Source organism: Melanotaenia boesemani, chromosome 13 (assembly GCF_017639745.1).
Source record: "Melanotaenia boesemani isolate fMelBoe1 chromosome 13, fMelBoe1.pri, whole genome shotgun sequence".
Taxonomy (NCBI): Eukaryota; Metazoa; Chordata; class Actinopteri; order Atheriniformes; family Melanotaeniidae; genus Melanotaenia; species Melanotaenia boesemani.
The window spans coordinates 13,737,314-13,754,193 of NC_055694.1; the positions used below are offsets into that span (position 1 = coordinate 13,737,314).

General features: G+C 36.3%; 1 protein-coding gene across 1 annotated transcript; it reads left to right on the plus strand.

The window, feature by feature from the left end:
• Window positions 1-1,881: 1,881 nt before the first annotated feature.
• On the plus strand, window positions 1,882-12,118 carry LOC121652403 (bone morphogenetic protein receptor type-2-like). Its single transcript, XM_042005181.1, has 11 exons — window positions 1,882-2,195; window positions 3,151-3,345; window positions 3,493-3,657; window positions 3,816-3,917; window positions 4,605-4,708; window positions 4,793-5,014; window positions 7,497-7,611; window positions 7,905-8,071; window positions 8,243-8,399; window positions 11,011-11,147; window positions 11,259-12,118. The coding sequence occupies exons 1-11, from the start codon at window positions 2,165-2,167 to the stop codon at window positions 11,373-11,375; spliced, it is 1,512 nt and encodes a 503-aa protein (XP_041861115.1). The 5' UTR covers window positions 1,882-2,164; the 3' UTR covers window positions 11,376-12,118.
• The last annotated feature ends 4,762 nt before the right edge of the window (window positions 12,119-16,880 follow it).

Consider the following 16,880-nt stretch of genomic DNA (forward strand, 5'->3'; position numbering starts at 1 on the left):
TGATTGTTTACAAATCCCAGAACAGTTTAGGCCCAGAATCTATCTGTGATGTGTTCATAGAATATAAACCTAGCAGAGCTCTTAGATTCAAAGACTCTGGTCAACTAGTCCAGACCAGAGTCCAGACTAAACATGGAGAAGAAGCATTTAGCTGTTATGCTGCAAACAAGTGGAACAAACTGCCAGTGAAGATTAAACTTTCACCAAATGTAGACACTTTTAAATCCAGGTTAAAAATATTTTTCTCATGCGCCAATGGATTAAATCTGCATGGTAAAACGTTGATTGCTTTTAATTATTGCCTGCTATTTTTACATTATTTTATCATGATTGTTGCAATGTCTTTTATGGTAAATGGTCCGTATTTATATAGCGCTTTTACTGTACCTGGAATGATACCCAAAGCATATTCATTTATGTACTTTTTAATTCTTTGTCTAGACCGCGTTGGACTGCTTTTAATGTTTTATGTAAGGCACTTTGAATTGTCCTATACATGCAATGTGCGATACAAGGCACATAACAGCTAGTTCACAAACAAGAATTAAAGCACGCGGAAGAGGATTATCTGATGAGTCACACTGCAACAGGTACGTGCACATTTCAGCTGGTGACATTTAAAAAGTATGTTTACATAAAACCAGAGTGGCAGAGTTCAAATGCACTGAGACATAAAACTGACACTTATTTTGTTATTTGTGTGTAAGGACATTTAGTTTTTTCTTTTTTATTTCTGCAAAATGTTTAAGAAAAGTCCAGATTTAATTATCTGAAAACCAGACTTACTTATATTAGCTACTGAATCAAGCATTTAACTAGTAAAGTGGCCAAGTGACTATAAATAAAACGTCTTGGGGCAGTTTCAGAGACGGGGTTTATAGGCCTTAATCCGTACTAGTCAAACCGGCACATTTAAGTCACTTTCCTAATCTTGGTTTTAGGTTGTTTTGTTATCCTGGATTTAGCTAAATAAACCTGCCAATCGAAGAAACCTGGAAAAGAGTCAAAAACATCATGTATGAATCTGAAAATAAAACAATGATAGAGGTTTTAAAAAAAAAGTAATTCAATAAAAATTTATGAAAAGATGTTATTCAAACAAGCTGTCCCAAACTATGTAATTATTTAAAAACCATAAAACTGCGTCAGAGAAAAACAAAATCACTTTGAAATTTGCAGAGAATACAATGCTAATAAAAATGTAACCACTTTTGTGTTTAAATTAAATGTCCTTTCTTAAGTAATCCCTTCTGTGTTTAAAAATATTCATTATGGGAATTGATTATTTGTACATCTAACAAAGCTCATTTTCTTCCCAGATAAAAATAAATAAATAAATAAATAAAAAAACGAAGCAGGGAACAAGATGCAGCCCAAAATACATGTATTCCCTCTATTCCTGCAACAGCATTATCATCATCATCACCTCTCAGTAGAGACTGAAGATAAGCATCCAAGAGGACATTACCAACAAATATTCAGGATCAAAGATTTACACGTCTGAAAAAAGAACGTAAAATGAAAATAAATATTGCAAGTTGAACTGAAAATAAAGTTGAAACAGAATGGATGCAGAAAATAAACAGAGACAACTGTGGTAATGTGGCTATAAAATGCATTTGATTATCTGATTATTAGGAAATCTTTCAAAGCAGGAGTTTTGGCAGCGTGCTGGTCTGGAGCATTTAGGTGTGTGTTAACACAAGACTAAGGAGGAAAAACTTCAGCTGTGGCTTTAGAGAAGAAATTGTCTATCCCAAAAGGATGATTAGGTCATTTCTGAGCAAATTAAAGTCCATCTTTCACTGTAAGAAAGATTATTCTCAAGTGGAAACATTCAGGACAGTTACCCTTGTGTTTCACAACACCTTATCAAGTATTCACCGCTCCAGGATAAAAAAAAAAAAAAAAAAAAAAAACGTTAACAAATCTTTGACTTCCTGGAGTGAAAGAATGCAGCTAATTTCTCCAGATGTCTTTCAGATTGGGATTCTGTGATACTTTGATGTTGATGCTAATGTGAATACTGAGAGTATCTGAATTTATTTGAATTTGAAACAACAAGAGCAGTTGTGGGAGTGTTGTAAGGAAACGTGGGAAACTCCTCACATTTCCAGAAAAGATACTTCCAGCTTGGCTGCTTCAGGCATCAGATCCAACAATTATGCTGTGGTGGCAGCTGGTTCTGGCTGTAGGTGAGCTGCTTCCTTTTCTTAAACTCCTATTGTGTAATCTCTATTGTGTAATTCTAATTAAATAATCTGTAATGTCTTTGTTTTATGTAAAGCACTTTGAATTGTCCTGTACATGAAATGTGCTATACAAATAAACTGCCTTGCCTTGCCTTGCCTTGCCTATTGTGCATGTGTTCATGTTACTTTTTTCTGCGTTTACTGTTGTTGATTTAATCATTATTCATTTACAATGCTATATAGTTTTTCATCATTGTGTTGGTGGGGCTTTGTTTAATGCGTAAATACTGCCTGACAGATGGCTCCTGTTTGATTCAGCAATGATGCTCTGTAAAACATTCCCAAACATCCACATATATGGCCCGTCCTTCACAAAGAAAGAAAAAGACACAGAAATGTTTGTTAAAAAATTCAAAATATTAGTTGGAAAAATTAAGCAATTTTTTTTTATTTGCAAAGTAACTAATTCACAGTTGCGGTCCATTTTATGCTTTAAAGGAGACATGGATTGCTCTTATTTACAAGCTGATATATATTACAGAGGTGTTAATAAAATGCTTCGGTCAAAGTAACAAAGAGAGAAAATGCAGCAGCTCCTTTTTTCTTCTATTACTTTATCTGTTCAAGTGGATTCATTTGAAGTTGTATCATCTGATTCTGCTCAAATTTAACTCCACTCACATAAAAAAAAACAAAAAAACAAACAAAAAAAAAAACCCAACATAAACATGTTTGCATAGGTAGATTGTCCAATTCCACCTACCTGCAGGTTACAGCAAGAGGCTACTCGATCAATTTGAGCACATGTATAAGTAGGAAATGTATTTTAAATTTATAGTTTTATCATTTATTCACATATGATCAATCTTTTCACACAGAATGGTAAATTTAAACCCATAGTCTTTGCTCATAAATCTACATTGTTGTAACACACTGTTTGTCTTCCTCTTCCTCTTAGAAAGCCTTTTTACATGCATCTCCCAGCAGTCTTCAATTCCAAAGAGAAAATGTGTTTATCAAGTGCCCCACGAAAGGAACCATGAATTTATTGATGCTGGCATTGTGAGCGGATCCATGCATCTCTGTGAAAACACAGACTGCTGTTTGGGTGTTTACATGATCAAAAATGGCCAGCGAAAGGTTGATATCCTTGGTAAGAAAGCTTAAGGTCTGGGTGAGATTTGTAAAATTTGTAGCACAGCAGCATTACTTTTTATTATATGTAGATTATTTAATATGTGATGTAGTTGTTTCTTAGTGGGGCTGCTGAGTTTTTGATGATTTTTATCTTTCATTGCAGCTTGTAATATTGTACAGAAGTCTTGCCCAGATGCAACCTGCACAGAGCAATCGTTGGGCAAAAACGTCCTCATTAGCTGTGTGTGCAATACAGACTTCTGTAACAGCAACATTACGTGGACTCCAGAGTCAAAACAGTCTCCAAGCACTGACTCCTATTTTGCAGGTATATTGATATGAGGTAGCTGTAATCTACTAAGTTGTTCCTGGAACATTTTCTTTTGTTTTTAAACAAAAGAGACCATTTAAAGCATCACCCACCTTCAAGCTAACCAACTCCAGTTCATTTTTAACTTTAAACACACTTCATGTTCTTTCTTTTAGATAAAACCATGAAAACTGCTGTTGTGGTGATTCTGCTTCTCACTGGCGTCATAATTATTGCCATCACATGGACAAGTATCCATAATGACAACCAAGATGGAGGTTTGTTTTCTAGTTGTTTGCTTACCTTTTAATAACATTATACAAATTCTCCCCGGACTGATTCCATAAAACTTAACGAGTAAAGCCTGAGGAGAGTAAGAGCCCATTCAGTTTTACTGATGATCCAAATAATTTTCTTATGTAATACAAGATATAGCTAGCATTGACAGAAGTCTGCACCCTCCAGGTTCTCTTCTACTTTTATGACTCATAGGAAAAATCTATTAAAATGATCATTTTAAAAATGATGATAATGTTGTTCTTCATCATTAAATAGATAGAGCTGAACAAGACTTTACAATTTGGTCATTTTCTATGTTTATAGTTTTCGACCAGTCTGTGTGATAAGCCTTTTGGCTCAAAAGCAGTTCACACAGTATTGTTGTTATTTCATAGCAGAAAAAATATGATCCTATTCATATCTTAGATTTTTAATTTCAATACATTTTAGCAAGAGTTTTCATGTTTTCTAAACTTTAAGTTCTCATAGTGTCTTTACTCAACCTTGAAATGCTTTCATTTTCTCTGCTTCACTGACCTTGCTCTTTATCTCTATCACACAACTCCCTTTTACCTCTTTTACTATTTTGTTACAGGGAATATTCTGTGAGACTAGTTTTATATGAATAGAGCCTTTACTGTTGTGTAGGGATTACTTTTATTAAGTGTCATATTATGTTATTTTAGAGGAGAATCAACCATCATCCTGCCATGATTACAACATTCAACCGTTACATTCATGTCAATCACAAACTTCAGAGAATGACATTAGTGGCATTGAACTCCTGCAGGTAAATTCCTCTGTCAAATGTATTTAAACTGCATTTTCATACTTGTGTAGGTCCTGACAACATGTATGACTCTATGTATTGCAGGTTGTAAGCCAAGGACATTTTGCAAGTGTTTTTCAAGGAAAATACAAAGGATCTGAGGTGGCTGTGAAAGTGTTCACTGCTGGCTGGAAACAAAAATTTACCACAGAGAAAGATATTTATGAACTCCTAAAGATGAAACATAGTGGGATTATTCGCTTCCTGGGCACTGGGAGGAAACCAGATGATAATAGCTGTTTCATTGTGCTGGAGTATGCTGAATACGTAAGTAAAAAATATTCCTTAAAGCTTAAAAATATCAAATTTGAGTATTAACTCATGAATTGTAGGTGCTTCTAACTTCTACTTGCGTTTAGCAAAAATCCTCCATGCCTGAGTCAAAGAAACATGTAGCAACCATGTTGGGTATGAAGGTAAATGTGCCGAAATGCTCAAACTACACTAATAGAATTACAGATGACGGATTATCATCCATTTTTACTTGTAATCATTCATTTTTTGAACGTGTAAATTTTGCTTTACAACTTCAACTTAGTGATTACAACTTTCTGAATCTGCTGCTGCAAGTCACAAGTCTGCTCTCGTGAATCACAACGTGATGGAACCGCGCCCTAACTTTTGGCAGAGAGAATAAGTAAGAATAATAAAATAGCAAGTGGATAAAAGCAGCAGGTAAAGCCTGTTGTGTAAGCAGGCTCTTCCTTGTCTGCCAGAGGTGAGTTAATGAACAAAGTGATGGATTTTGGCACAAGTTATCACACTGTATTCTACACGTTTTCACATCAAATGGTATTGGGACTCTAGGGACTTGAACCCGGATTCTCCAGACACGAGCTTAACAACTAGGCTACAACAACCCCAGCAGTAATGATATTTTTAAATTTTGATCATTCAAGTATTAATTTGTTTGTTATCTGAAGATATCCACGTGATGGGTGTAACAGTCACTCTGTCTTTGAGAATTTTAATCGCACCATTCATCGCTCAGGCAGCCATCTCTGACTCGGGTGCGTTTTCCCAGCACTGCTGGGTGGAGAAAGTGAACTTTAATGAACTTTAATGATCACACAAATACCTCCTGCACAGAGAGGGTTGAGACTAGAATCAGTACCTGGGTTTTCCTGTGAGAAAAGGAAAGTATTTAACATTATAATCCAATATAATCAAGAGTATTTTTATCAAATAATCTACTTCATTATAAAAGTGTAGTCGTGAATAATAAAACGCTCCAAGAAATGCAACTCCATCTCTTATTTAATTGTAATTTCAGCTCTGATCTGATCCGCTGGATGATTGAAGGCCAATATTTTTTATTCTACTTTAGGGCAATATGAATTTTGAAAACATGAAATTTGAAAATTGAATTTATGAAAATATGAAAATTTAATTTTTGGGATCTACCTGGTTCCAACAAATGATAGCATGTATTAGTTGAAATTACTTAAATTCTCTTAATTCAGAATTCATGCCTGAGTCAAAGAAACATGTAGCAACCATGTTGTGTATGAAGGTAAATGTGCCGAAATGCTCAAACTACACTAATAGAATTACAGATGACGGATTATCATCCATTTTTACTTGTAATCATTCATTTTTTGAACGTGTAAATTTTGCTTTACAACTTCAACTTAGTGATTACAACTTTCTGAATCTGCTGCTGCAAGTCACAAGTCTGCTCTCGTGAATCACAACGTGATGGAACCGCGCCCTAATTTTTGGCAGAGAGAATAAGTAAGAATAATAAAATAGCAAGTGGATAAAAGCAGCAGGTAAAACCTGTTGTGTAAAAAGGCTCTTCCTTGTCTGCCAGAGGTGAGTTAATGAACAAAGTGATGGATTTTGGCACAAGTTATCACACTGTATTCTACACGTTTTCACATCAAATGGTACTGAGACTCTAGGGACTTGAACCCGGATTCTCCAGACACGAGCTTAACAACTAGGCTACAACAACCCCAGCAGTAATGATATTTTTAAATTTTGATCATTCAAGTATTTATTTGTTTGTTATCTGAAGATATCCACGTGATGGGTGTAACAGTCACTCTGTCTTTGAGAATTTTAATCGCACCATTCATCGTTCAGGCAGCCATCTCTGACTCGGGTGCGTTTTCCCAGCACTGCTGGGTGGAGAAAGTGAACTTTAATGAACTTTAATGATCACACAAATACCTCCTGCACAGAGTGGGTTGAGACTAGAATCAGTACCTGGGTTTTCCTGTGAGAAAAGGAAAGTATTTAACATTATAATCCAATATAATCAAGAGTATTTTTATCAAATAATCCACTTCATTATAAAAGTATAGTCGTGAATAATAAAACGCTCCAAGAAATGCAACTCCATCTCTTATTTAATTGTAATTTCAGCTCTGATCTGATTCTCTGGATGATTGAAGGCCAATATTTTTTATTCTACTTTAGGGCAATATGAATTTTGAAAACATGAAATTTGAAAATTGAATTTATGAAAATATGAAAATTTAATTCTACCTGGTTCCAACAAATGATAGCATGTATTAGTTGAAATTACTTAAATTCTCTTAATTCAGAATTAAATTAAATCAGATTTAAATGATCATTAGTCAAATAGTTAATTAGTCCTATATAGTTCATGTTTTGATATAAATAATGAGTATTTTTTCCACTGAGAGTGAGATTATTAATGTGTTCACGTCCCAGTATAGATACTGATGTCTAGTTAGCCACATGATTCATACATGGATTATCAGTGTCCTTTTAATTTCAGGGTTCTCTCCATTCCTTTCTGTGTAAACACACCACCAGCTGGATGCAGTCACTGAAGTTGTGCCAGTCCTTATCACAGGGACTTTCCTATCTCCACTCTGACCTCCACAGCAATGGTACTGGCCAGAATAACACACTAAACAATGTGTGTGGACATTGTAGCGCTGTTAACACAGAGAGCATGATGCATGTGTGCATATTCCAACAAAAATTCAACACATTATTCTGAGAAAACACCAATTAACAGGGTTCAAACAGGTGATATAAGCATTGTTATAAACATCAAGCAGGCAAATATTCCTAATCATTTCTGAGGCCATCTTTGTCCATAACATTTATAAATCTAAACTACACAAATAAGATGTTCACTAATCAACATCACTGTACGTGTGTTTGTCTCATTTTACAGATGCATACAAACCTCCTGTGGCTCACAGAGACCTTAGCAGCAACAATGTGCTGGTCAAAACAGACGGCACTTGTGCTCTGTGTGATTTTGGATGCTCCACCATCCTCCATTCTTGTTCAGGACCTACAAACATGACAGTGAGACATTCTGGTGGGAACAACAATCAGGTAATATTTTAGGAAAGCTATTTCATTTGAGAATCCAGTAGGGGAAAGACTATGTACAGTACACCATTACAAAATGAGCCCCTTTTGCAGCAAGTAAAATGTAATAAAACTTTATGACCTGCATCATTGATAAATCTAGTTCATTAAACAAACAAATTAAAATTTCTACAGGGTCAGGATCAGCTTGGCACGCTGAACTACATGCCCCCTGAGATCCTGGAAGGCTCTGTAAACCTCAACAGCAGCTTCTTCCTCATGCAGGGGGATATCTATGCCTTGAGTCTGGTATTGTGGGAGATCTGGATGCGCTGCTCTGATTTATTCAAGGGTAAGTCGCATTGATTACATAAAGGACACATTCTGCTCTACAGCAATGACACGAAGTTAATACAGGGTTAAATGTTGATTTATGAGATTTTTAGAACCAAATATAGCAACTTCAGATCGCTCTGAATATTCAAGTTAAAGGTTACAGGTCATTCAGGTCATTCAGGTGAAGTGCATGAGCTAATCAAAACAGGTGAACTCATGAGCAAAAACCAAGAGCAACACAGAACTAAACATGACCATGAACACAAACCAAGAACATAAACCAAAAACGTGACACAAACCCTGATCATGACATGATTTCCATCCATTATCTATAAAAGTAAGAGTCGTGGGGAAGCTGGAGCTGAAATATTATGATACGAAACACATTTATTGTCTGACACATGTCTGAAATTTGTTTTGCATCACGTCAGCAAGATATTTACCCAGAAAAATACTTAAACAGTACAATTCCTTGAAGTTCTAAGTTTAGTTTTAAAATAGACTGATGTATAAAAAACTATAAAAAAAACTTTATTGAACTTTGGAACCCGGTATCTTCTTCTAGATGGTGGAAGCTCATATTCTGTGTTCAGTACATGATTTGGATCAGATGTCTTTTTCTTGACTGGTCTCAGATTCTTCTGATAAGATGTTTCATAGAGAGGGTGTAAAGGTTGTCCTATTATCTTGGAGCATATTTTTATTTGTTGTTGTGGTTTAGATCTTTCTGCCACAAGTAAATTTTTGTACCGGGTAGATGCTCAGTACTGTAGCACTGACATGACAGCCGACTTATAACACAGCAGAAAAAATTCTTTATTCACCCCAAAAGACCCAAGGCATTGGAGGAAATAGATCCTTTTTTTGTTTGTTTTTTTTAACCGATCATTTCAGTACAATCCTTCCAAGACAAGGCTGGTCAAACACGACCCCTGTGTATTTAAAAGGTGGTGCCTGCATGATTTTTTCATTATGAATGACAGTAGCAATACATTGGCACTCAGATTGTGGCCCAAATACAATTTCTTCAGTCTTTGCAGTGTTTATTTGGACAGCATTTTTGTCACATTAGATTGCAGTTTGGTTACTAATGCATTTCTGATCACTCCTATGCCAAAAACTTAAGATGATGAAATATATCATTTACATACACAGTGGTTGTGATCATGTTTATGCATGGATCCAGCTTGTTGAAGCAGGTATTCTTAAGCACAGCTCAATTTACCTTTAAATAGCCTTCCAAGCAACCATATTAGTTCATATTAAGGTATCACTCCTTCTTCCAGGGAAAAAAAAAGAACAAGAAAAAAAGAGAACTGCAAAAGTCAAGTGATGTTTTTTTAATGCTAATGCTGTATCCCTCAATATGCTAAAGGAGCCCAAAACTGCTATCAACCCAACACATACTTGCTGTCTTGCAGACAAATGAAATTAATCTAGTATTTTTTTTGACCCCAAGTTGTTGCTGTCAATTTGAAAGCCTTTGTGAGCCTGTTGATTGCTAATGTAAAATAAAAAGAAAAAAGATTTATGACCTAAGTACAAAACTTTAATCTAAAATTAGCATGTGGATTCATGATTGTATTCTCATCGATACTGTTTGGAGCTGGAGCAGATAAAAACTGGCAACTAGTTCAGAGTCGTTTAAAGCAGGACTGATAGTCATGTAAGGACTGAAGTAACTACTGGATTAATGACAGACATTCTTCATCTTCTTTCAACTGTTTTCAACATTTGCACATTGTACAGTGTATTGTAGCTCACAGCTGTTTTTCTATAACTAAACTCTACTACTTCTGTATTCTTTTTGCAACTTAGCTTTAGCTTGAACGTTTCTGCCACCTTGTGGTCAGGAGTAGCTAGAGAGTAACTTGTACTCTGTTTACATATCTAAATCAAACAAATAAATGAATAACTAATAAAAGCATAACAAGAGGATTAATAAATCTCCTGCCTTCTCTGAAGACTGATGGGAATTTAGGTCCCTTGTGAAAATTTTACAGGGGACTTTTCACTTTCATTTATTTGGACTTAAGTAGGGTTAATTTAATTTAACTGTTCACTATCTTAAAAACATAACCCTGAATATCAATATATTATATACAAATATCATTAAAGTGTGTGCAGACTGTTTAATACTGGCCAAGAAAAGCTTTTTCCTCCACCTCTTACAAATCTACCCATCTTAACTCTGGCTTTTGTAGTTTTTTTTTTTCTTTTTTTTTTTTATAAATTCAGCCACATTTCTAGATATTAAAAAATTTTCACAATACCACTTTAGCCCTAAAACACATACTGTTACTTCTTGTTTCTCTTGATAGAGATGTCATTTTCAAGAGTTTGTTTTTATTGTCACTGAGAAAGCAGTATCAGTCTGCGTGGAAACTGTTTGGTGCTTAATTAAGCATTAACCCTCTGCTTAATGCTTAATATTATGGTTCTTAGGTTTGGAATCTACAAAATATGTAACAGAGGGTTTGTCCCATATTGGTGCACATCAGCCTTTTGGACTGTAAAAGTACTGCAGCACCACTTTCTATTCACTATGCATCATCTCTAATGCTTTAAACAACAGATTAAAGATCCACGTCATTTTTACTGAATTGTGGAAATGTTTCCATCTGCAGGTGGCATTGTTCCACAGCATATGTTGCCTTATGAGCTTGAGCTAGAAGCCAATGTCACACAGGAGAGACTCATCTTTCATGTGTCTGAGGAAAACAACAGACCCTCCATACCTCAATACTGGCATCTACTACCACAGGTATTAACTAGAGCTTTACTCTTCACACACTTTTATTGCCTGGTTTGCAGTTGTGAGCTTACAAATTTACTAATAAATGCTACATTTAGATTGATTGTTGATTGTTCTCAGGGATCTGTGCTGAAGGAGATCCTGACAGACTGTTGGGACCATGACGCCGATGCTCGACTGACAGCCCACTGTGTTGCAGAAAGATTACTATCTCTTAAGCCTTCTTACTCACCATGATAATTTGGTTTTTCTTTGTTTTTTTTTATGCAGTAGATATATTATTTGTATTTCATACTTAAACTGCATAAGCTTTTTTTTTACATTTTCATCAAACTAAATTTCTAAGCACTTTGTAAGTATGCAGTTAGCTTTTGGAGACCTTTAAGATTTTTTTTCAATCTCATTTAATTTTTTATTACTTTTTTCTCTTGGGTTTTTAGGTTTTAAAAAGCAATAAAAGTGATTAAATAATAGAGTGTAACATTCAGTATAGGCTATATTGAGTTGGCTTGGACTGTTATTTTTTTGGGGGTTTTGGTGTTTTTAGAGAACAAAATTTGCTCCTGATGTCCTTGATCTGAGGAAAGGGTAAAGAGTGACTAGTCAGCAATACCTCACAAACATCCCCAGATCACATTGAGGAAAGCGAATGCCACCCATATGACATTCTATCTAACAAAGTTTTGTTTTGTTTTTTGTGCTCATGCAAACTGTTTATAAAACACTTCAAATGTCATTTTATTGGTTAGAATTGTCCTTTAAATAAAGTTGGATCAAAATATGTACACGTGACAACTGAATTTACGATGTGAAATTGTGTTTTTACTCAAAACAATTGAGATGACATTTTATAGATCTGTTTTCCTGTGTGTGTCTCACAATTATAAGTCTGCAGAGCTTGGCAAACTGCTGGTTTCTGCCTGAGGACGTGACTGAAGAAAGTCGTGGAAGTCTGTTGGTTAACAAAGTTCAGATCTCAAGGAGAACTTCAGTTGATTTGACTGTGAATGGATTTCTTTCAGTTCCTTTTGGAATTTAGAAATATTGAAGGACTTCTGGCAAGGTGCTGATGTGAATTCATGACAAATGCTCACAACACTAAAAGAAATACTTAAATCCTCACAAATTGTGTTATAATCTATATTTATGGTTAGAAAATGACAATATACAGATATACAAATATGAAACATATTGATTTAATTATAAAAATATGTACAAATACTTCCTCTGTAGTTCTATCCTGCCTAAGGTCACACTTTATTTCACACATTGGTGTGACAAAGTTATAAACTGATAGTCTCATTATCATGATTATGAAATGCTCAACATACCCGCCGGCAATGGAGGGGCATTTTTTTCTTGGTTCCTGGCTGCATCGTTGTACTCTACCTGTCCTCTGTGAGGGTGGGGTATTGGATCAAGAGGCAAGTTGTCTCAGTTTGACCAGACATGATCCCAACACCTGGGGCCAGTTGTTTAATTTAATCTGGATGAATCCCTTTTTTTTTTTTTACAATGGAAGATCACATTATCAATATTGTACATATTGTCCATATTGTAATATCCTACATAATGTGTATATATATATATATATATGTGTGTGTGTGTGTGTGTGTGTATATGTATATATACAATATCAGATATATCTATTTTGATATAATTTTCTGAACCTTCACTGTTATTATTGTTGTTATTTTTCTTATTTTCACCATTTTTCCTCTTGTGTATCTTAAAATGGGTTGAGTAAATCAGAGACAATGGAAAAACAAACAATCTCTGGTCTTAGAAATCTGTACTATGAAGGACCTCAGCAATGGCTGAAGAACACTGGGAGAGTTATGAAGCACTCAAAGACATGCATATGGAAACTACTTCATGTAACCCATGATGTATTTTATTTTACTACATTGCACTGCGTATGGAACCTGAATGATAAACTTCTTGCCTTCTCTCTTCTTTTTCTTCTCTCTCTCTTCTCTCTCCCAGCTGTGCCCCTCCCCGAGCTTCTCTCCTCCCCTGCCACCCCACATCATACACACCACACATAGGGCTCTGTGGGGCGGGTGGAGTCGGTGGGTTTGACTGGGGGGTCCCCATTGCGACTGCCTGCCCCACTAGATTTTAATCACAACCTAGACACCAATATACATTTAGGGCCTCGGGGGGATGGGCACATGGGCTGTGGGTGGGCAGACAAGAGCCACATGTTCTTGTCCCTGGGGTGTCTATCCTTGGTGTTGGGTTGGCTTGGCCGGCGGTGGTTTGCCTGGGGCGGTCTGGCCCCGTTGGGTTCCTGGGCAGGGCTCTGCTGGGGGGAATGGTTGGCCCTTGAGCCTGTGGGGTGTCTGCCCTCCATCGCCCTGTGCTGCCCGGTGCCCTGCCCAGTCGCGCCGGGGGGCTCCAGTCCTCTGCTCTGGTCTGAGTGGGCAGCTGCTCTGTCTGCTTTGGCCGTCCTGAGCTTGGTGCTCTGTGGACCTGCTGGGCCTTTGGGGCCTCGGGCTCCCCCCGTCCCCCACTGATGCTTCAGGGTGCGGTGTGATCACGGCCCCCTTGCAAGCACACATTTCTTCCTTGTTGCATGGCCACACACGCATGTTCACACATGCATGCTCACAAACGTGCTCGTCTCTTCATCTGCTTCTGACTAGATGTTGCTGATGTTTGTGTGTTGGTACGTTTCTCTGCCGATACGTTTGATGACTACTGTAATTTTTCATATCATCATTATCCTATTTTCTTTATGTATCATGTAGTACTGTGGTAGTTTATATTGCTTTTTTATGTGGTGTGTTTTAGGCAGCCTAGACAACTGTTATTTATACATTTTCATCCTGTCCTTTTCTTCCTCCTTTTTTTATTTTTATTTTTTTTTATTTATTTTTTTCACTCCTCCTCTATCTCCCTGTCAGGTTCGGCACTGACATATAAAAACTAAAGAAAATAAGATTACAATAAAAATAATAAAAATATTAAGGGCAGCTATGTATATAACATGTCTCCCTTTATAGAGCAAATCTGTCAAGCAAAATATGGCACACAGACCACCGTTCTGTATGTTAGGATGCTGGACAGGACAGAGTTAAAAAATAATAATAAATAAATAAATAAAATTCTTGCCTGACCAAAGATGCCCCTGTCTGTTATATTTTCTTGTTATATCTGTTTTATCTGTGCTGAGTTTATTTACTAAAACTGTAAAAAAAACAAAAAAAAAAGAATATCAACCATAAATGCTGCATATTCTTACAGTTGGCTTTACAAAGAGGACACTATTACATCTAGAGGAATGTAGATGAAGGCTTAGCTGTTTTCAAGCTCATGGATGCTATAAGAAACTGTTTAGAGGTAGATGAGAGACAAACGAGGAGAGCGAGTCTTCATGAATGAAGTCAGGAGTTAAAAAAGAACTAACATGTAACACACTGAGCTTAAGAAAGCATTTAGGGAAGCTGGAAAACAGGAAATGAGGTAAAGAAAGACTGATTTAAAATCATCTAATGTGGAATAATTCATAGTTTATACTGATTTTCTGCTGGCTGGAGCATTTCTGTTGATACGATACGATACAATATACTTTGTTGCTCATGTAAGGCAATTTGTCTTGGACTTAATGCTGCGCCCATTAATGCCTTCATAATGCAACAACAACACAGTATCATAAGTTCAACATAACAGCACAAAGTAATGCACTTAACGTGAACAGTGCATACGTATTTTACACACATCATTCCACCCATATACCTACTGTACACCTCTAGACCTATTGTAAACATCCTGCTCATGTATTACATACAACACAAAATACAAAATCACAAAAAAACAAATAACATGAATCTACCGCAAATTCTCTCCAACCTCAGGGAGTGTTATTTAAAAGTCAGATTAAAGTTGTTACAAATGAGCTTTTATAGCAGTTTATATGTATATGTATGGAAGCAGAGACTGGCCGGGCTTGCATGTTTGTTTAACACTGTTTTCTTGTGATAATTTGTTCCATTATCTCAATTAAAGAGATACAGAGACGAAGATTCAATCAGACTAACACTCACTCCTAATGAGAATTTAGAGACTCAAATCAGCCTCAGCCCTGCAGAGCTCCTTCAGCGACAGACCACTGCACCCAAAGTATGGAAACCAGCACTGATCCCAGTAGACCACAAACACGATCAATAAAAGCAAATATAATTTATTAATGTCCAAACACATGCATGTCAATGTACAGGAATGGAGCAGTGCGGATGGGGACTGTCCTTAGCCATCATCCTCCTCTCTTTTAAAACCTCAACTGGTCAGTCCAAGGGGCATCCCAGTACAGAGCTGCTTTGTACTAACGAGATAAATTATCCCCCGTGGATCACATTTCACACAGAACAGACACAAATGCTTTCATTACTCCAGAAACTTCTACTGCAGAGGAGTGCTCATTAACTAACCTGCACAAGTACTTTATATAAGTTCATTTTAGAGAAAGGTTACCAGTTGTCAACCAGACTGATCCTGTTTAATTTATTCTAACTTAATTCAACTATGTAAAACGTGGTAAATGTTTGCAGCAAAAACCTAACGTACTAAAATACTGTCAATAAAAATGTAATTCTGACTTACTACACTTTCTAAGGATGACTGAGTTTAATCCAGCTGCAGACAATACCTCCAGAGATAAGAACATCCACCTGAAGTTGCTGCAGTGGTTGATTTCTTACTAGGTCTTGTTGTTACATTGCTGGAATAATCCAAGTTGCATAAACTGATTTATTCTTGCAGCGTAACACCTAACACATGTTCATTTCTTTGTTGTTTTATTGAACCACTTTCTCACTGATACCTTTCTTAAGGTATCGGTGGGTAATCATCTTCAGTAGCTTCCAATTATGATGCTTTAGTACCACTGTAATATTAACTTTTAAATATTTATAACTGAAAAAGATATTCAAAAGTGTATAAATTAAAGGCAAGGCAAGTTTATTTGTATAACACATTTCATATACAAGACTATTCAATGTGCTTTACATAAAACATTAAAAGCATTACAGGTGGCGCAAAGAAAGCATTAAAAAGTAGTAAAAGGCAGCAACAACTAGAAAGAAATCACAATCAAATCATGATAAAATCAGAAATTAGGTTAAACTATTAAAAGCAAGATAAGTTAAAGTTACTGTGCAAACTTCATGCATTGCCCACTGAGGCCCGCCAATATCGCCGGGTCTTTGATGGACTACATGGGCTGAGATCAAATCTAACATCATAGTTGCCGTGGTGGCTGCAAGAACATTAGTTTGTGCACAGTGTAAAAAGTACTGAAGAACAAAACATAACTACAGGGCACCTGTACTTATGGTTCTGGTTCTGAACATTTTTTGGTGGTTAGAAAAAAAAAAAAAAAAAAAAATGGATTTAATTTTAAAATCAAACAATGAACTATGTTGCAGTTATTTTTCAGTACAGTCATCGGGAAGCAGAGCAGAACGTGCCACAAAGTGCCTCCAATCCATGTATTTCCTCCAGCCATTTTCTCAAACACTCTTATTTGCTGCAGGTCAGAGTCAGCAGTGACTCTCTCAGTCTCTTGGTAATTTAACACCTATCTGCTGAAAGCTTGAGGCCACACACAAAGAAACCCTCTGTGGAAAACAATACTTGTATCTGCACACCAAGCTTGCTATGCTTAAATGTTGAACCTAGTCTCTGTAGCCCCAAAGCAAACCTGAGTATAATTTTTATTGGCCTGTCAGGAAAGTATGG

Bases quoted from the DNA above. Each gene is read 5' to 3' on its own strand.
- LOC121652403 (XM_042005181.1), top strand. From the start codon at position 2,165: ATGCTGTGGTGGCAGCTGGTTCTGGCTGTAG. The intron at 7,612-7,904 runs GTACTGGCCAGA...CTCATTTTACAG, and splicing joins CTCTGACCTCCACAGCAATG to ATGCATACAAACCTCCTGTG. The intron at 8,072-8,242 runs GTAATATTTTAG...AAATTTCTACAG, and splicing joins CTGGTGGGAACAACAATCAG to GGTCAGGATCAGCTTGGCAC.